This window comes from Necator americanus, chromosome IV, assembly GCF_031761385.1.
Source record: "Necator americanus strain Aroian chromosome IV, whole genome shotgun sequence".
Lineage (NCBI taxonomy): Eukaryota > Metazoa > Nematoda > Chromadorea > Rhabditida > Ancylostomatidae > Necator > Necator americanus.
Genome location: NC_087374.1, coordinates 24,963,829 through 24,984,259, shown reverse-complemented (window position 1 = coordinate 24,984,259; position 20,431 = coordinate 24,963,829). Strand labels below are relative to the sequence as shown.

The 20,431-nt window shown below is 41.5% G+C and overlaps 6 protein-coding genes across 8 annotated transcripts; 3 read left to right on the top strand and 3 right to left on the bottom strand.

The window, feature by feature from the left end:
• Window positions 1-1,300: 1,300 nt before the first annotated feature.
• Window positions 1,301-4,202, bottom strand: RB195_002607 (uncharacterized protein; the record flags this gene model as incomplete). Its single annotated transcript, XM_064199945.1, has 9 exons — window positions 1,301-1,411; window positions 1,476-1,553; window positions 3,108-3,198; window positions 3,268-3,370; window positions 3,455-3,533; window positions 3,620-3,760; window positions 3,826-3,911; window positions 3,979-4,069; window positions 4,134-4,202. The coding sequence occupies 9 exons, from the start codon at window positions 4,200-4,202 to the stop codon at window positions 1,301-1,303; spliced, it is 849 nt and encodes a 282-aa protein (XP_064055826.1).
• Window positions 4,203-6,125: 1,923 nt separating this feature from the next.
• RB195_002606 (uncharacterized protein) lies at window positions 6,126-10,087 on the top strand (the record flags this gene model as incomplete). Its single annotated transcript, XM_013435358.2, has 6 exons — window positions 6,126-6,194; window positions 6,255-6,336; window positions 9,266-9,369; window positions 9,427-9,591; window positions 9,675-9,785; window positions 9,923-10,087. The coding sequence occupies 6 exons, from the start codon at window positions 6,126-6,128 to the stop codon at window positions 10,085-10,087; spliced, it is 696 nt and encodes a 231-aa protein (XP_013290812.2).
• A 497-nt stretch (window positions 10,088-10,584) lies between these two features.
• Window positions 10,585-12,765, top strand: RB195_002605 (uncharacterized protein; the record flags this gene model as incomplete). 2 transcript variants are annotated; one of them, XM_064199944.1, is made up of 3 exons in its annotated part: window positions 10,585-10,628; window positions 12,001-12,121; window positions 12,655-12,765. In XM_064199944.1, 3 exons carry the CDS (start codon window positions 10,585-10,587, stop codon window positions 12,763-12,765), a joined length of 276 nt encoding a protein of 91 aa, XP_064055824.1. The 2 variants fall into 2 exon arrangements, with proteins under 2 accessions (XP_064055824.1, XP_064055825.1); XM_064199943.1 differs by lacking the exons at window positions 10,585-10,628; window positions 12,001-12,121 and adding an exon at window positions 12,473-12,580.
• Window positions 12,766-13,248: 483 nt separating this feature from the next.
• Window positions 13,249-13,926, bottom strand: RB195_002604 (uncharacterized protein; the record flags this gene model as incomplete). Its single annotated transcript, XM_064199942.1, has 2 exons — window positions 13,249-13,289; window positions 13,749-13,926. The coding sequence occupies 2 exons, from the start codon at window positions 13,924-13,926 to the stop codon at window positions 13,249-13,251; spliced, it is 219 nt and encodes a 72-aa protein (XP_064055823.1).
• Window positions 13,927-16,263: 2,337 nt separating this feature from the next.
• RB195_002603 (uncharacterized protein) lies at window positions 16,264-16,542 on the top strand (the record flags this gene model as incomplete). Its single annotated transcript, XM_064199941.1, has 1 exon — window positions 16,264-16,542. One exon carries the CDS (start codon window positions 16,264-16,266, stop codon window positions 16,540-16,542), a length of 279 nt encoding a protein of 92 aa, XP_064055822.1.
• Window positions 16,543-17,466: 924 nt separating this feature from the next.
• On the bottom strand, window positions 17,467-20,279 carry RB195_002602 (uncharacterized protein; the record flags this gene model as incomplete). 2 transcript variants are annotated; one of them, XM_064199939.1, is made up of 5 exons in its annotated part: window positions 17,467-17,613; window positions 17,696-17,797; window positions 19,793-19,916; window positions 20,021-20,135; window positions 20,240-20,279. In XM_064199939.1, 5 exons carry the CDS (start codon window positions 20,277-20,279, stop codon window positions 17,467-17,469), a joined length of 528 nt encoding a protein of 175 aa, XP_064055820.1. The 2 variants fall into 2 exon arrangements, with proteins under 2 accessions (XP_064055820.1, XP_064055821.1); XM_064199940.1 differs by having other exon boundaries at window positions 20,249-20,279.
• Between the last annotated feature and the right edge of the window lie 152 nt (window positions 20,280-20,431).

Below are 20,431 nucleotides of genomic sequence, written 5' to 3'. Positions count from 1 at the left end.
ATTCACTTACAGTAGACCTTTTTGGAGAGCGTGGTGGAGTGAAAGCATCAGCGGTTCCAGCTCTATTTTCATTTTTTTCTCTTTGTGACTCTACCATCACGTCACGAACCCCCGAAGGCTGTTGCATAGTTTTAGAGCTCCTTTCGATTGAATTGAATTATCCACCTCTCAGATAGCAAAGACATTTGTCTCCTATCCTGCTCTATGGATGTTTTGCTCTCAAAAGTACAGTTCAGTTAGAGCAGCATTGAGTGGTTTATCAATTCCTGTAACAACAACAACAGAATATTCGATTTCCGCAGTGTTTGTCATACTCTATTGCTATCGAATTTTCTTGATTTCTTTTTCCTTTACTACGTGTTTAGTCGCGGAATGTGATAGCATGTGTTTTCTTTCGAAACGAATGTACCTCTTCCTTCATTCACACTTAACAGTATGTTTGTCTGCGATGAAGCAAAGTAAACAACACTAATACGCAAAGCAACAGTAGTACTCAAAATGTGTAATAACCTCAACTTTTGCGATAACGATACCTTTAAAGCTTGTACGTGTTGTACTTTCCTGCCGACCAGTGGCTCCGCGCTTGGTTATTTTTTTTTCTGCAGATACGTTGTCTCAGATGCATTGATTAGGACCATTGGGTATTTGGATGTCACTTTATTTCCCATCCTTTTCTAAGGATAAATCCAAATAGTTCATTCTCACCTGTGAAATCTGCTGGAGACTAATTTTATGCGACTTAATATCCATAGCATATTTCAAGTGTGTAAACGCAGTAAATTTTATGTCTGTATGAGACTATGCAACAAAGAGTAGTTATGGTTAGTTAGTTATCCGCACCAAGCATAAACAGTTGAAAAGCGACAAGAAAGATACGGTCGAGTCAAAACAAAACCGAAAGCCTGGCGCAATGGGTGCACACTTGGATTCGACAGAACACTAACTCCAGGCAGCGCTGCAGTTCGAGCTAAAACCGCCCCCTCAAACGCGCAGTTTCGCAAGCGATTGTGCTCGAAGCGGTGCGGTGAAGCGTAGCGGTTAGGATCGAGTGAGGACCCTCGCTACCACCGTTCATTCCTGCAGTTCGCGATGGTTCCACCTTGATTCCAACCGCTATCTCCGCGTTGTTTCGAGCGCAGCCGTGCCGTGCCTCATGTCGCTTTTACCCAGCTATAAGACTCTAGAGTTTGTGATCATGCACATAGTATTGGTTTAACTGTAATGTACCTGTGGGAAATGTTACAGTAACTCTTCGAATGTTTACTTCGAATAGATTATGTTATACGCAATAATATGCAGTTTAAGAGAGCACTTTATCATCACAAAGAAATGCTAGGAACTTCTGTGTTTGCTCTTCGCTGTTTTCACGAAGTCCTTGCACGATATCGAAGTGGTCACAGTTCACAAACTCCTGAATATAGGATGTTATAAATACTAAGTGTAGAGATTCTCAAAACCAAAAAAAAAAGACAAACATGTGCGTCCAGTGCTATTCCTAGACTTTTCATCGCTTTAACCATGGCCCTATTCTGCTCAATGAGCTTAGGTGAGTCCTGGAATGAATACCTACGAAAACTAAAAGGAATGTTCTATACGCTGGAGTGTCATGGTTTATTCATCTTGCTGGGAACGACTCGTTCTGTACTTTAGTCATGCTTTCTTAAATTTACCTTCTCAGTCATTTGGTGAACTCTACGCCCAACGAAGTCTCGAAGAACACCGTAGGACACGTATTCAGTGGAAGATAAAGGCTGATATACTTCCTAGGCCTTTCCAGATCCAATAGGTCATAGAGCACTCGTACATACCCACAGTTCCAAAAGCACTTTTTGCTAGGTTAGGTATGAAAGTGAGCAAGTGTGGTACCATAACGATTCCGTCCACATGACGTTTAATACCACACCTAATTAAAAACCCCATTTATTCCACTGTTGTCCCGAAGTTATACACAGGATGTAGTCGGGTCAGAACGACCCAAAGCTCGGTGTCGCACTGCTGAAAAAAGTAAAGGTCCTACCACGGTAGCGGCCGCCTACGCCACTACACCAGGCTTTGAGTCGTTTCAACCCGAATATAAGACCATTGCTGTCTTCAGGAAAGATTTTTCGCACACAAAGTCCTCGAAGCCAATCCTCAAGACAACCGCGCAGAGGCTAAACGGGGTTGCTTGGTTTAGTTGCTTTACATTTGCCTTACATTGGCATTCGTAGCATTTGAACTTCTAGCCTACACTGTTTGCTTTGTGAATTCACGGGATTTCCACAGTTGGGCCGCTCCTTCCGTAGCAATCACGATGAACAAACCACTTGTGTAGTTCTTCCTTCGATTCAGGCACTGGCCACATAGCAATCAGAGTGAAATCGCGAAAAGTTAGCAGTTCGCCGGTATGCAAATGAACGGCGGATTCCCGTCGATTCGGCCTTATACGCGGGATTTTCGAGGAAATTTAGATTTTTTTTAGCTGTTACTCTTCCAGATAGATGCTTGCGCAGGTGTACTTTATCCTTTCTTTTATCTGCTTAGTGGCTCAGACCTCAAGCAATCTGTCGAGGTAGCCATTACGTCCGCTTTTTGGTAGTACCCCTCCCCGCAATTCCCTTTTCTCCAACGGTCCGTTAGTCGGTAAGATACCGCAATGGAAAGAACCGATAAAGAACATGGTTATGAACATTACGAATAAGATTGATGTTTCCTGAACTAGCAGGAAACATCAATCTTATTCGTAATGTTCATGACTTCTTCTGATGCTAGAAGCAGGAACTTCTGATGCTAGAAATTTTGGTTTTTATTCAAAACTTATTTTAGTGTTCTTCAGATAACTTTGTTCTAGAATACGAAACATAGTGACCCATTTCTACTTTGAAAACAAAGTTGGCGCAGCAAGAGTTCCTGAATTCTGTAAGAACAGAGTCAACTTTGTTTGAATATGAGTTTTACGACAATATTTGCTTTTTCTTCTCGCTCCTTTTTGCTCTCGCTGCTTAGCCTTTGCATAGAAAAACGGAGGTTTGGTCCTTGGGAAATTGAGAAATGTTGTAGTGGAAAGCAAAGACGACCACTTTTTCTCGTTTTCGTGCATGCTTTGACAATACAGTGGGAACACCTACCTTTAATGCTATCAGAATCTGAACACGAATGTTAACCGTGTTAATCTCGCACGCATGACACGAACTCTTCTTCGCTTCCTCAGGAGTTAAGCTAAAGCAGTTAAGAGTGAGCGGATCGATAAAAGGCTACCTAGGTCAGAAATCTGCAATGGCGACAAACCCAATGGCTGCGCCAATTTCGCAAAACGGCAACTCGCTCAAGTCGAATACTCCGGCAAATAAGGCGAGCTTTTGAATCCGAGGATGTTGCAAGCACGTCGCGACTAAAATATGAAACAGAAATGAAACCAGCATCCTGAGAACTTAAAATGAAGCTTGCGGATAACTTGGGACACTATTTCTCTCACCTTTGAAGGCCAGTTGTGCACCAGCAGAGTGTCCTGCCAATGTGATTCTCTTTGCTTGTGGATGTTTGCTAAGTAGAAACTGTGTCTCACTAACAGATGCGATTATTGATCTGAGTCCGCTGGACTAGTTGTAAGGAGAGATTTTATTCAAAGAGGAATCCTTACTTCAGTAGCAGCCACGAGTTGCTTGACCACTTGCGAGATGGGATTAGAAGGGCTGGCGTATTCGTAGCCAACCGCAGCCATCGCTATTCCTCTCTTCAATAGGTTTACGGCAACTGGGCTGACCACTTTTCTTGTTCCTTCCTGTTTTTTTTTAGCTCGATAGGTTTCTTTTCTCGGAAAAATAAGATAGAAGTGTGAGAACGAACCTGCCAATAACCGCCATGAATGAAGATAACCAAGTCGTCTTTTACCTCTCCCCAGATATCAACTTTTGTGGGACTATTAGGATCGTCTGAAATTTAAGGAGAGAGAAATTGTGTGGATGTTGCTGCTGTTCTTTTGTTCTTGGGAGGAATAACCTGACTGATCATAAGGAAGATCTTCAACATGGATTGTTTTCCGGAGTTGCTTGCAGGTTTCTTCTCCAATTTGGACATAGTTGGCGATAACCTATAAATCGCCTCTGTTAAAGCAAAAGTGGGAGAAAACTGTTGAATGTGGATAGCATGAATACTTCGTTCGGATCCAAGTTCGCCCAGCGACTGCAGGAATAGAGATGAGTAAGCTCTGGATTCGGATCCATCTCTAGCAAAATGATGTGCCAGAAAAATTGTTAAAGAGCTGAAAAATTATCCTTTGACTCTTGCACTCCAACATAAAACACTATGTAGATGCACTGTTGAAAATATGCAATCGGAAGGTCTGTAAAGACAAACAAATTTGTTCGTATTGCCGGACACTTGTGACGATCATTTGACTGTACACAGTTGGTGACCATCAACGAAAGGAAAACTGAGAAATGGACGCCGGTTCGTACACTGAGATTGTTCAACGATCGCACCGTCATCGCCACTCCTTATCAAATTTAGTCGGTTGGGTCACCGACTGTTCAAAAACCTCTTGACGCTTCTGAGCTTTGCAGCTAACTGGGACCGGAGGTGATCCTGTTTTGTTAGCTTGTTGCTCTCATTTCATCTGTGTTGTGTTTTGTTGCTTTTGGATTAAGCAGAGGTTAGCAGATACTTTGCTCAAAACCACAGTTTTTTTTTAAAGAGTTATAAGGAAAGTAGTTGTGAAGAGTTAGATTAGATTGGTCCACCTACAGTAGTTAGAAAAGGGAGCAAGGGGGAAATCAATCGGCCACCTAATTGGTAACGACAATGTTTTTATTGCACCTTCGAATTCAAAGGCAACTAATGAGGACAGAGATACTTTAGATTTCATTTTTTTTCTGTTACCGGACCTCTGTGCAACATTGAACAATGTCCTGAACATAGCTTTTTATTTGGTTTTTCTCATTCAGTTATTTGCAGCGTTCAAAACTTGACTAAATTGAGGCAGCTTTTCTTTTATTTTCTTTAACGAACTCGATATCAGGAATAGAGATACTGCACAACTGATGTGAGGTTTAGGTTATTTGGAAAGCATCATATTCCAGACAGATTTACGTTGCTCTAGTTGATTCAAAAGTTTATAAAGTGGAGATGAGCCTGTCGAAGAAACAACTACTCAGCATAAAGTTCCGCTTTGAATCCGATTTTCGGAATGGACTGTTATAATTTGAATTATTACGTACGTAAGAAGTGTGGTGACAAACATTTTTGTTCCAACTTCAAACATTTTTGAAGTGTAAATTCACATGAAAACTCGAGATTCTATAAAAGTGTGCAACACAATCTTTGCGATGTAATTTGGTTCGAGAGAAATTTACTTCATTAAGTCACTGGAAAATTGAGACATTGTACTACTTGTACTCATTTGCTCGCTTCGTATTGCACTGCCACCAAGTTACTAACAACCGTTCTTTTTTTTTCAAAACTGATTCATAAATTTTTGGAAGTTGAGGTTTTCTGTTTTCTTTTCGTACTCCCTAGGGATTTCCCAGCGGCAAACGTTTTCAAGGGTTTGAAGATTGCTGAAGAATTTTTCCGAGCAACATTTCTTGCACTGAGGAAGGTTGACATCTTATATGGTCCAGAAACATAAATATGGGCTAGACAGGACAAGAACTAGCCAAAACTATGATTCAGTTTCTGTGTGCAACAATCGGCTACTTCAAAAACGGTGAAGAATGGATGCTCTGATATAAAACGAAGATAATCCGTAGGAAAGCAACATTCTCTTCTTCCAAACAGGTCCACCTGTCTCAAAAATGGCAATATTTGGAGATGAATATGATTTGAATATGATCTGATGAAAGCCTTTTCAAACCGAAAAATTACGGGCTTAAAAAAAATTACTTCATGGAGTAAAGCTAAAGTAAAGTCGTCCATGGAGTAAAGCTCAAAAAACGTAGAACAAAACGGTTGGGTTGGATCGCATGGTTCGATCTTTCATTTCTGTTTTCTCTTCCACTTTTCGTTATCCACTATCGATCTGTCCTTCCAGTCATTTGATCGACCAGAAGATTTATGCGTTACCTAGAATTGTTTCGTCTGTTACTTGTTATTTTGTCTCACCTTGCCTTCAATAGATCAATGTAGAACTTTCAGATAACCAGTGAAAGATGTGTTCTCGTATAGCAGTTGATCTTTTCTTCGACGTTTTTTCGCCCTATAGTTGGATTGGATTCGAGGTTGCCGAAATTGAGATGTTTTAGACCCAATCAACTTACTGATCTTTTAAAAAATTTCAGGGTCTGATGAGGTACCAGAAGGTGTGGCCTATCAGTGTTCGTCTGCGCCCATTCTATTTTGCGGGGATCATCAAAGCAACAAGTAAGATGTCGAGAATTCCCTCAACATACAACGCACAATGTAAGGTTTGGTATCATTAAAGGCATCACTCCAGGAATCTGAGGTGGTACGGATTTCAGGTGGAGTATCAATGTACGGGAGAGAAGATTATGGAGAGTAGGGTGATTCCTTCCATTTCTTCCTAATTGCCGTAAAAAACGGCCCGCAAGATACGGCTTCGGGCGTTCTGGCGCACTATTTTCTACAATGAGTTCGATTGGAGCGCGCCAGCCCTGTGCATGCGCCGTATTTTCCGGGCCGTTTTCACAGCAATTAGGAAGAAATTGACGGAATCACCCCCCTCTCCATAATCCACTATCCCGTATACGAATACTCCACCTGAAATCCGTACCACCTCAGATTCGTGAGGTGATGCCTTTAAAGTAAGCGAAGTTAATTCCGACTGTCTCGCCTGTCCGGTAGGAGGAAAACCTAGGAATTACTCTCTCTATGGCAGCGATAACATTGGCCAGAATGAAACAGCTGTGGTTGTTTTTTCAAATCTCTTCATTGAAATGTCCACTTGTATTCACTGAATAACACCACAAATCAGAACAAAAAGAACAACAACAAGAACACCGCAGATGGAGCTGCTCAAGTCTTCGACCTCGCAATAGATCGAATAACGGATAGTTAGACTCGTAGCTTGACTTCACAAGAGATAGAGTCGACCACAAATTCTTGGTCAGGAGTGGAGCGAGACGAGTGCGAGCGCATCTTTACTTTATAACACTTTGTTTTATCTTAGCATTCACTCCAATTCACGAGTCCAGCGGGTTCCCGCTCTATCCTGATTTTTACTAGAGTTTTCGAAAAGAACTGCATTGCCACATCTGCTTGCAGCAGACAATTATGAAAACATTATCGGCATGCTCGAGATTTTTCAGGGGCCGCTAAGAGGATGTCACCAGGACAACGATAGATTGTTTTTTTTGTATGAAATTGGAGAGAAGGAATCCCGTCACTGCCTCTTGTTTCACCCCATCTTAAACCATGATGTATACTCGTCTGATATTCGAATTCCAGCAATTGTTTGTCGAATCATGTTATCCATTAGGCAAACGAACCTTCCTGCTCCATCGAGAAGGCGGCCACGATGAAATGAGTGGAAAGTGGCCTCGAAGCTCAAGAGAACTATCTACATAGGTTTCAGGAGCTACCGCCACCCTTCGATCACTACTCTGAAGATAAACACTTGGTCAACTTTGGAAGCTCACTCAGAACGGGAGTCGGTTTGCTCGCCACGTTACCGTTACTGTTTGTTCTTCGCGATGTTTGTTGTTTGTGTGTACGTTTGTTGTTCGCGATGTGGTCAAAAGTGTTCGAGTGCGGGAGCTGTTTCAGCAGGCTGCGGAAGTGCTCCTTGATAAGGCTGGTTGTGGCGCAGTCGGTTAGAGATCCGTTGCCACACGGTGCCACAGGGTTGAAAACCGCCCTAGCGCAAACCAAGGTTTTCATCCCCTTGGGGTCGATAAATTGGTACCAGACTTGTTTGGAGCACTGACTTGATCATCGGGTGGTCTCCTCAAGTCATTGTATGGGCCAACACGCGTTCCAAAATCTCAACGCTTCCAGTAAAACGCGTTGGTGCATCCCAATTGGATTGGTATTGAAGGGTAGTGACCTCAGCCCTTATCCTTTAGTATAACTTAAGCTTTCATCTGTTTTTCGAGTTCCCATTCGCTCTTAACTCCCATTCGTTTTTGCGATCTAACTGCAGTTGACCGCGCAGCTTTCTTCTCAGATCCTTCTCGTGGTTGAAATCACCAGCGCAGACTATTTGTTATACGTGGTACGTCGTCGCAGTGCAAGAGCAAACTTTTGCCTTAGGAAAATGAGCAGGAGCGTTCCTTTTCTCAATGTCCTGAATACAAAGTAATCTGCTTGGTTAAATTTTTTCCTGGTCAGTGTGCCAGCAAACGTTGTTAGGATTTCGTTTCGCACTCTCCATCTTTCTCCGAAATGTCGATTTTTAGTTGGAGTGAAGAACGTCGTTTTCTATTGGGGAATCGTATCCTGAAGCAGAGGAGGTCTGGAGAGTGGTTAGAGTCGGATGCTGCGTGCCAAACACCTGTAGACTTGCGTGTTGCCAGATTAACCACACCAGTATCTATTTTACAGAAAGAAGCTATGAATCATTCTGAGAAAGTGTAAACTAGAAATATAAAGAGAAATGGTAAGGAAATAAAAGCAAATAAAATAAAACCATAGCGAATAGCATCCATAACTAAAAAAGCTTTACTATTGTAGTATAAATTTTTGGAAGCGAGACCTTCATCTTGAGCCAGGTGTTGTTGGAAGGACGATTTTTTTTTCCGAGTACATGCATCTACATATTCAAACCAATACGTCCATCTTTCGAACAGTAATATTGATGTGATTGTCAGCGGAACGAAGTGGTATGCAACTTTCAAAATGGCGTTTCGGTGCTGTTTCTTTGCGCACGGTTTTTCATGGTGATGAACAAGCTTGTTTGTTGCGCCCCAGAATTATCGATATTGCGACCTCATCCGACCGTCGGAGTGGTCCTGTAGTTCGGCCGGCAGGCGGATTTCCATTTCAGTGATGGAAGTAGAAATACCATTTTTTACTGTCATGTTCCTGTCCGCGATGTATGCCGGCTAGTTCCAAGTAGGCTTGAATTGTATCGACCCAGTGTTGTTTCGACTGCCATTTCTCTGCCTCTTAATCCGTCCAGATCTGTTCTGAGCGTTCTGTCACCGCGTAGGAGATGATAATCGAAGGCGACCTTCTTGCACCTTTCGCGGTACAAGAGCCATGCTTATTCTGTTGTATGAGATCCCTGCAGATGTGGTAAGGGCATGACAAATATCATCACTAATACATTCAAGACGAACCTACGGTTTGGGAGCACATCACTCCGCTTGAAAAATCCAAAAATTTTGTTAAGAAAACAATGGAGCACCGTTGATGTTAGCAGAGAAAGAATCTTACATGGACTTAGATCTCAAGAGGAACTCGACGTATTGGGGCGTGCCAGTATCTCTTCCGATGGTGAGTGAGCTGATTAATGCTGCTAAATCTTTCGCTTGATGTTTAATTGCTTCCTAGAATTTTAAAAATCTGGTGTTCACGAAATCATCTGCGAACGCTCAGCGGCTCTTAATCGCTCTGCAGAAAGAACAACCATCACTGCTTGAAGAGGCTGCCAGGTTGATGTGGACAAGAACTTTCACACATCACATTGGTGTCTTTCATAAAGAAGACCTTATGGAGGTTAAAACTTAGATAAGATTTAGTCTGCTACCCTTAGCACTGCTCTTGGTTCAAAAAAAATCTGCGAACCATTTGGTTTCTAGATAATGAGTGACCTAGAAATTGAGAATCCCACTGCTCTTCTGGAATTGGCTTCTTCTCATGACGTCAAAGATGCTTTGAAAATTAACACGAGTGAAGCTTTAGATATGGGAGTAAGTTGACAACAGCATTAAATTATTCTTATAAAATGAAATCTTCAATTTCAATTTTTCAATTCAATTATTCAATTCAATCTTCTTCAAATTTTCTTATAAAATGTCATTTTTCAGAAAGATCTGTTTTTTTCCAGTGTTTTGGCGCTCCATGGATTCACGTGCACACACCAAATGGGAAGATCGAACCGTTTTTTGGCAGCGATCGCTTACCACTCATTGGCCACCTCATAGGCGAGCCCTACGAAGGACCCCTGAATCATCTCGCGGAACATCATTCTTCGTTAACTGAATTGAAATAGTATACACTAATACTAACTGTTTCATTGCACAAATGACCTCAGTTTACCTTCAGTTTCATCAGTTTGCCTAACGATGCAACTCTAGGTTTGGTTAAATGAAACCAAGTTAGATAAAAAGTCACTGGCGTATCAATCCACTTGGGATGCGCCAACGCGTTTTACTGGAATTCGTAATCGTTGAGGTTTTGGAACGCGTGTTGGCCTATACAATAACTTTCGGGGGCCAGCCGATGATCAAGTCAGTGTTTTTATCCTCCCAGACAAGTCTGGTACCAATTTATCGACCCCGGAAGGATGAAAGGCTTGGTTTGCACTAGGGCGGTTTCGAACCCTCGGCTGTGTGACTACAAGGACCTCTAACCGACTGCGCCACACCCGCCTTTGAAACCAAGTTATGTAGACATTATGGGTATGCAAATTGTTTAACAGGCTCGATGGCGATAATCCTTCCGAAAAGGTCTACTCGAGTCAAAATTATGTATTACTGTAGAATTGGGATGTATGTAGCGAAGTTGGTGAAATGTTCCGCTCTGGCTGCACGGTCGGTCGTGCGAAACCGCTTTCGTGCCAACCAAACATTTCTTCCCTCCGGGTCAGTAACTTGGCACCAAAATGTTGCTACCATTTGCACCATTTGGTACCATTTGCTAGCCACCACAGGTTATTGTTTAGACTAGGCACCGTAAATCTCAAACTATTCTGAATTGAATTGAAGTGATTGAGTTGACACATATAAAGCGGATTGTTTAACGACAGGCACGTTACACTTTATGGCTGTGAGGGGTTGTTCTCTTGAGTAACGCATCGCTTATTCACTTTATCCAGCTTCATTTCGTGAAACGTTGTGGTGCAAAAACTTGTATACCAACCCGGGAATTAGAGATATCAGTTGGTTGAACTAATACTTGTGATTCCAATGTGTGTGAGAGATGCTTCTCGTTTCAGTTCTTCAGATATTTCCAGACTTCGTCCCACAACTTATGTATTGTTGGAGAGAATACAGAAATAACAGTAGCTCCAGAAATCTAAAGAAATGAAATGAAAGAAAAAATTAACTCTTTTAAGAACGTTATCAGGGAGCGCGGTGAAATCTGTTAATGGAAGCAGTTGTCAAAAATTTAGAAGTAATTTCTCAATAGACTCACACCACATGTTCGTTTTCTTTGTCCAGTCAAATTATTATTGCTTTTCCCGCTCCAAATGAGGAAATTAGAGGAATCAATCACTAGACGTAATTATTTTTATCGCGAAAATTGTGAAGACTTTTCGAAGAAGCTGTTGTATTTGTAGCATATTTTTGCTACCTCACTTCCTGATCTGAAGCACTGCCATTTTTTGACTAGAACAATTAACGGGATATTATACAGAAAATATATTTATATTTGGGCAAAACTTTCGGGTTGTGAAACACCGAAATAAAAATGAGGAAATTCGGTAGCAAACTGCAGTAGTTGAGAAATAAACAAACTAAATGTAAGTTCAGTATGGAACAAAAAATTACACTGTTTAACCCTCAATAAATATTGTTTTTTTATGTTGTGAGAGAAATAGGAGTTTATGTTAAATAGAATAAAGTTGGTCCCATCACTTCGAGTCGTTATTCCGTAATATTTGTAGGATTTCCATTAATGCTAATTCTGTTTGTATGTATGTTAAATGAAAATCCCTGACAACCTCGAAGGTCTAAAGAACACGGGCACCCACAAAAAGAGCATATCAACGACAAACCTCTCTTCTCCCTTAAATGAAATCAATTGATTCACCTCTGTCCGATAACGCTGATGGCGGTCTATTTTCCTTCTCACCTGCCTTTATTTTTGCCCGATAGAGCTATACTCTTCAAGATGTATGGTATTGTAGGTGATAGGTAATTCGAAGCCTTTCTATTCAGGCAACAAACAAGCACTGTCCAGACGTCATGGTAACTACGGCAACAACATTCGTTCACGCCTTTTTGGTCACAGCCTTGTTCAGTGCATTCCTGTGGCTTTTCGTCTGCATAGCTGCTCAACTAACCCTAATTCCTTGCATCTAGTTCTTCTTTCTTTGTTCTTTTTACGTCATCTTGCAAGTCGTTATTCCAGGCTACCTTTTGTTAAGAGTGGGAATTCAGCATTTCTTCAAAAACTCTCCAATTTTTCTTTGTGCGCTATGCCATGTGTGGGAATATAGTTACAGATGTTCTGTCTCGGACGAAATCGGCGATGCAACTCGACTGCAACCTCGTATCCAGCACCATTCTGCCAGACGCCAGTTCCTTCGAAGCCGTCGTATCCTGTGCAACAAAATTTGTCTCAAAGTTCTTCATCGCACCATAATGCAAGTCTGTCATGTCCGATTTCGTACTATCCTGAAAATGTGTATGGGCAAGGGCTAGAGAGCACCATGGACCGCTTTGACAGAAGGGTGACGGATGCGTTGGACGGTACACGTCATTACAATCAAGTAAGAGACCCATCGATACCTCTCCCACCTGGAGTTGTTACTGTACAGGTTGTTTTCACATCTTTCTCTTGAAAGTCGGTTACAAGTACTACCAGCGTTGCTCAGCTTTTCAGATTCTACAGCCCACTGCACCTCCATATCCTTCAATCTATCCAGAAGCAAGAGAATATCCCCAGAATCCGCACTTCCAGCAACAAAACTTGTATCCAAAACTGTCAGATACGCATTACTAGCATGGTCCATTTGACGGCTGCCCAGGAATGCCCTCTTCCATATCCTTAGAAAGGTTGTATGCCATTTCATCGTTAAATCATCATTCTGCGGATGCTGTTCTTCATTCTTATTTGCATCTTCTCACGGGAAACAGCGGTTTTCAAAGTTTATGCTATTTGTAATTGCGGGTATCTGTTTGAATAAGAGTTAACTGGAACTTCAATCTACGATAAAGTTAGCTTTTCTTCCAGTTGAATTTCGACAACATATGTTGTAAATGTAAATCACACACTTTTTGTTTTTTGATGGCTTTGTAGACACATAAGGAAATAAATTTAATTGAAGTGAAATGACTTAACTTTAACATTTGTATGCTCAAGACAACACATGCGGTATGTTCCAGCAGTCTTCAACTTCAACGTGATTGTTCGTGCCGTCAAATAAGGCAAATGTTCCCACTAACGTCTCTTATCAAGGAAAATATCCAGCGATCCAGTTTTGTGCTAAATTTGTAACACAGCTAAAATTCCCCCTCCCCGCCGCTCTGAAAAGGTGCACTATTGGTTAGACGGTCGTACTGCACATCCTAAATGGCGGATAAGGTGACATTTCGCTTTTTCTAAGAGACAAGTCTCATCAAGCCGTCTCCTTGATTCTTTCGTGCTAGTATTTACAGATCCTAAAGCAAAGACATATATACACATGCATGAATGGATGGATTTGGGTGCGCACACGTTGCATACCACAGGTCCTTTTTCACATTGTAGAAGTAGTTGAGAGCTGGAAGAGAGGGGTTTCAAAGTTGCCTCTTAAAAAATCTTCGTTCCGGCCTACTCCAGTAGGAAGAGGCAAAATACAGGTGAGCTGCAGTGGAAGACTTGATCGTTTATCTAATCTCCGTGGGTTGGACCTAAACAAGTGGTCCTGACGTTTTCTCGCCCTTCATGGAAACAGGAAAGAGTCTCGTGGAGGCCGTGGGAGCTATGCCTGCGTGAAAAACTACCGTTGAAGATCTTATCATCCCAGTCGGGATAATCAAGTGCGATTTCATCAGATTGATCGAGATAGGCACTCATATTTCTCTCACCACCATCTGTAACACTGGAGAAGAACTGTCCCTCTGAACGTGCGACAGAAGAGGGATTAGTGGAGTCGGTATTCTTGCTAGTGTGAACATCCATTCTTTTAAACGAGGTGATGACTCGAACTCGACGTCTTCTGCCGAGTAGATGCGGATAAAGCACACTTTTAGCAGTATTCATCGCTTGCTCTACAACATCAAAGTTAAGATTGTCCTAGGAGGACCTCCTAACAGCTCCACATCCACAGGCCACGGCAAAACAGATATGAAAGTTTTGAGTTTGTCATAACTATTAAAATCATCTAGGAGAAATCACAATTCTAAGCGCTACCTTCTTTCTGCAGCAATCTTCAGTTAGGAAGTTTTAGATCATTTAACCTACTTTTCAAAACTCATTAAGGTAACACGAGAATACAAGTCTGCAGCTTCGTTCTCCAGCTTACCTAAGGAACGCCTTTGACTTAAAGGCGGAAACTGTTATAGAAACTTTGGAAAAAAAGGTGTCCTACTCATTTCCCAGCGAAACGAAAGCTGGCCAAATATTTGGAAAATTGGTGTTCAGTTGAAAGATGATGTCCACGAGAAATGGATGAGAATTGAGTGCTCATTCATACTCAACGATAAGAACATATCCGAATACATTAGTTAAGTAAAACTATTTTCGGGTCGGAAAATGAACATGAAGAACATTGCCCATTTTCGACTGTCTCTGAATCTCTTCACGTTGAAACGCAGTTTTTAACTGATTTTCTTGAGCTGTAGCCAAGATTGGTATTGATCGTCTTTATTAAACAACACCTAACGTTTCGGCGTTATCGCTTTCGTCAGAGTCTAGAAAATCAAAACCATGAGTGATTTATCCTCTCAAGTTCCTCATAACCCTACAGAAAGCATCCAAGCGGTAGGCAAACTCAAACAGCAACACATTGGCTAGCGCTTACCTCATTAGCTAGACTTGGTACCGCAACAGACCACCACGTACCACAACTACGAGTCACAAGAGTTTTATATAGGGACCTCACGGCGCGCCCCATAGATCAAAACCCGCGTAGGTCTTGATATGGGGATAGCTCGTTTTTGATAGCACTCATCATTCTTGTTCATTTTTGGACATTTGGCGGTTATCAAAAATGCCTCTAGTGTTCGGCGTGCTGTGATCTCGGACTCCTAGGATAATATACTAACTTCTACTTCTACTTCGGAGTTCGGATGACATATTCTACGGTGTGCTCCGAGTGGAGTGACGATTTTAGATTTTGCGAGTCCATCTAGATGCTCCTTGACCCTAATACACAGTGGACGTCCCGTTTCCCCTATATAATCGTCACCGCACAACCTGCACATGATACGATACCTCACACCTGATACCATGCAATCACCCTCTCTGCCATACGGGCAAACCACCCAGCTGGGAGTTGTGCAGAGTCAATCATACGCACGATTACGTACCAGCTGACCTTTGAGGTTCGCTGGAGCTATTTCCACAACCCTCACGTCATTCTGTAGACCCGCTCTTCGTAGGCAGCCCCGCACCGCTTTGCTCATATCATCAGCTATATAAGGTAAACAGAAAGGAATCTTTCCTGGGCTATCCACTACGTTGGATCTTCGAGAGGGATGTCGTGCTTGTCGGGTGTCTAGTTCTGCTTGTGTTGAGCAGACGACGCAACAATCATCTATAACGATAATACAGCAGTGGTTTGCGGTGTATTATAGGCTTTTCGATCTTGGCCATGAAAACAATGGCAAGAGCGGGTGCCAGCCTTTGTCTCATAGCTAGGCCTCTAAGTTGTCGGTAGGAGGATAGAGGATAGAGGACGCTTGAGAGGATAAATCACTAATGATCACTTTTCATTTTCCACGCTCTGACGAAAGCGATAATGCCGAAACGTTAGCTGTTGTTTAATAAAGACGATCAATACCAATCTTGGCTACAGCTCAAGAAAATCAATTAAAAACATGAAGAACGATTCGGCACGAGAAAACATGCGATTGTTGAGGCATATATAAGCATCGAAGATGTGGTGAAGAAGACTAAAAACATCCCGCTCTGTGTTTAACTCTTTAAGACCCTATTTCCTGCTTTGACTGAACCTATTTTCCAGATATCTGATCATTTCACACGCAGGAGGAAGTGCGGTGAGCCTCATTGAACTCTCAATCGGAAAAAGTAATGCTAGGAACATCGCGTTCCACACATATAAGAGAGAGAACTCGAAGTTGTTTCTTATGAACGAGATATATGTGGAAGACTAGAGACACCTCTGCTTTTGCCGTCAGAAGTAAAATAATGTGGGCTGAGCAGGCGATGCGTTTCATCGACAACTGTTAGAACATATCCGCGCGACTGGGTACCAAGCGATACTAAAGAGCACTGCAGAGGACCGCCGACCAATGGTCAGACTTCTTTACGAAGTCCTTTTGAAAAAGAAAATTGATGCTCTTCGTGTCTCTCGCGGAAGCAGAAACCACTAGCGGACGTTGGCAAATGATCCGAACAAAGGAAGGAATTGCGAAAAACAATGGGAATCAGGGTGTTCAAGACGCTCAAGTCGACTTTTGGAAAGATGCTTTAACAAACGGTTCTGACGAAGAATCATATTGGTCTGCAGAACATCTGCGAGTTGACGAGGAAAGCTGCGGATATGAAAGCCATGAAGGGCCATCTTCATTCTGGATACTCACGAGCAGCTACGTGGAGCCGCTTGAGTCATGACTAACCGTGAGATCACGCATTTGCACGTGGCTGTGGATGGGACAATGGAAGCTGTGGTCCCTTTGCGAACTACGTCCAGTTTCATTCTTACCATCTGAAGGAACGAGGACATATAATCTGGAAGATCTTCCGTCCGAGGACATAACGTCGTCTTAACGTCGCCGAAGAACTTTACGCACTCAGTTCTGACAGGATCAGGGTCTAAAGAACCCATCACCGATTTTCATCAACACTTTGGCAAAATTTCATGTTGCTGATTACAACGTTCTTAACTAATAGTTGCCGTAGAAGAGTAGAAGATCGTGCGTTTGCATCAGAAAGAGTATCCACATTACATCGGCAACTATAATTCAATTTACTTACTGTAAACTCATTACAAGAGTGATCCTCAACAGAACCGAAAGAAAGCAAGCCGATTACAATGGTGTTTATATGATCCATATGAGTAATGGGCTAATGCAATAATGCTCAACGGTTTAGCTTAATTTGTTATGTCATTCTATCCTATCCTTTGAAGCTCTCAACAATACACTGAGATTCGAAAATTCTTTATTGTCGAATTCTCGATGAAATCTCACGAGATCCACAAAAAAGATAAAGATTGAACTGCTGTTACTTAATGGAACATCTCATTTCTTTAACCAGACATTAGTGGCGTTAGAAGGATATGCTCCCTCAAGAAAGCAGTGCCTGGGACTATGTACAGAAAAAGAAGCATTTTTTTTTAAAAACCTGTCACATAGCCAGTACTTGACTCATGAAATAAGAGCGAACAACTGTTGTTTCTATGTCTTCTATGTTCCTTGAAGAGATTTCAGAAAATATTTTTGAGTCGCATTTTATTGTTCTTCTACAATGAATGATATGTTTATTCAGATACGTATTTTTTTTTGAAGAAAATGTGGATAGCTGTAGAAAATCTTCTCATTGAATCATTTTTTGAGCTCTTTTCTGTATATTAACCATATTTCCAATGATGTCATAAAGTGTTTGCCATGCTTCACACACGTCTTGGTTTATCTTCCCTCCCATGCAGATGCTCAGCACTTCCAATAATCCTGGTACCATATGCTACAAAAACTATTCACTAGACATTATTAGACTAAGATTTTCCTCATGAAAAGATGTTGCTTACACTTTCTTAATATCTCACCTCAATGTGAAATTTACAGATGTTCCACTTCAAGTGACTACCAGCGATCTTGGTTGTGGTTTCGATCAACTTCTCATTATCATCCAGCACGTCAACGATTCTCTGTAAACAATAGGAATTTTAAGCTCAGAAAAAAAGTTAAGAGTTCCGTCTTGACGTTTTTATTTCTGTCGCCTGTCTCCGGGCAAAAACAATATTATAGGTTATTAAGATGAAAAAAGAACAATTTTTAATTGATTCAAACGACATTTTCCTATTTTATTATTGCTGTAGATAGTGGAAAAGACTTTAGTTTTGAAGGAATTTCCTCTTTATATTTTCTTCACCAAATTTTCTCTCTGTAGTAGAAATTTTAGCGATATTAATCACAAGTATTACCACTATGGTAGGCGAGTATAGCGCAGTGGTGAGATTTTCTGCAGTGACTGCACGGCCAACGGTTCGGAATTACTCCAAACCAACCACATATTTCCCCCGTTCGGTTTCGATAAATTGGTACAAGAATCGTTCTGGAGAAAGTAAAAGTATTCATCTAATATATCGTTGGCCTGGCAGCCATTGCAAAGAAAAAAAAACGCGCGCTTTTTTTTTAAATTTGGCTGCAAACTTTGTGGTTTGACTTGTATTGCGTTCAAATATCGCATCAACGTTGGTCTATCTCTAGATTCTCTCATGATGAGAAGTGCCTTCTAGATTTTTCCAGAGCCGCAGCTAAAACGCACTTCCGCCTAATGTTGCTTCCGTGAGAGCTTGAAGTGTGAACAACGACTGAAATTTTCCCGCTACCCTCACTCACCCTGTACATATACAGAAAAGCTTAAGCATAGATGACAAAGAGAGAAAAGTCGTCTAGTTACCTTGAATGAAATTAATTGATATAATACGATGCTAATTATAGATGATATAATTGTGATTTTTGCTTTCTTTTGTCCAAATGCATTGCTTCTTCTAGGTTACATGTCTGAATTTCACTTAAGGGCAGCATATTACTAAATCGACGATGTTGAGGTCTTTCTGCGAATAGGTAGAGAAGATGGTGTAGTTGACGATGTGAGCGTGATCAGTTTCGCCCAGGAATCCAGTAAAAAGGCGTGAGAAACACTCTTGCTAGTGACAGTCCCGCAACAAGATCTGATCCGGTCAACTCCGTCATCCTCCTACATCCACAATCCAACAGTGTAGCTCAAGTAAGCAGCAGAAGCTCCTCAACCTGCGCAATCGCACGTTGCGGCTTCTTGCCGTTGCACTACGTAACTAGTCACACAGTTGAACACACCAGTGCAAACAAGGCTATTTCAGATGCCTCCTTCTGGAGTACTGTTAGGGATTGAGCTGCGCAACTACATAAAAAGGGCAGAAATCGAACCACGACACACGAAGGGATCGTAGGAGCTAGGCAAACGATGAAATCAATGAAAAAGGAGTTTATTGAGACCACGTAAGGTTCATGCATCATTATAAATTAAAAGATAAAAATTATGAAAAACAAGGAAAAGAGGATTCTTAAGAGTTTTTCTCATAGTGTAGAGATAGTTCTGTGCTCGTCTCCACCGAAGACGCGTCGTCGTATTGCAACACGTTTTAGGACCACTGTTTCCATCATGAGATCCCAACACAACGTCGATTTTGTAATCCTCTAAGTGTAACCGTGAGCGAATAGGAAGAAGAGATGTACCGTAAAGAAGTGGCTATTTCGTGGTGGTTTCATTCACCACTTTGGAACCATGTGAATTTCAGCGAATCCAGCTTTCCTTCCTCATTTTTTTGTCAGTCATTTTGATTCTTTTGTTAACCTGGTGAGAACGTCTTCGTATGAACAAGCAAGCCCATTATTTCCCTTTACTGATTCCAAAAAACATACTTATCCATGATATTTTATTTATGGTGGTTTTGAACGCAAAGATGTTGTAATTTTCTCAAATTTTAAAAAGGGTTCTGCACATTTATGTTTTTTACTGCAGCTAACAAAATATGAGGGTACAAATTTCCTCTTCATATGATTTTAATCATCATATAAAGGAGAACAAAAAAAAGAGGAAAAATCTCGGATAGTCTCTGGTCACCAAAGTGTAATTAATGCTGCAGATAAGTTCTCACCTTCAGTCCCGCCATATAGACCTTGGCGTGATTCCGCAGTTTATCAGAGAATATTAGGGAGCTGTCCGCGACCTCATGAAACTGCGGCCAAATATTCTTATAGTTCGGAAATTCCGCGAAAAGTCTAGAAAAGGGGTATTATATCGAAGTGATGGTTGGTGGATGAAAACCAAGTTTTGAGTAATTAGAGCTTTTTTCAGAACCGTTATGTAGAACTCTTGAGCTTACTTCACAAACAGATCCATTCCATTCTTAGTAGATTCGGCTTCCAGCGATTGATATGAAATACGGATGAGTTCTCTTTGATTTGCTGTGAGTCTAGCTATTTCCAAGCGTAGGGCGTCTGCAAGTGAACAGATTAATTTTTCTGCCCAATATTTACAGGTTTCTTCTGGCTTCTCTACTCCCTCTATTAGGTGTTTTCTAGCTCGAGAAAGAAGGAAATACCTTTATCACCGTTGTTATTGTTGTTGTTATTGTTATTCATGCTGAGAGTAGTACGAGTATGAGCAAGACTGGACTTCGCAGAGAAAATACCGCAAATACGCTCGAATGCGACCCTGAGGAAATTAGCTGTATCGTCAGCAAACGACGCGGCATCACTCCCAGTCGGACGGGAGAGGTTTATCAACGGAAGAG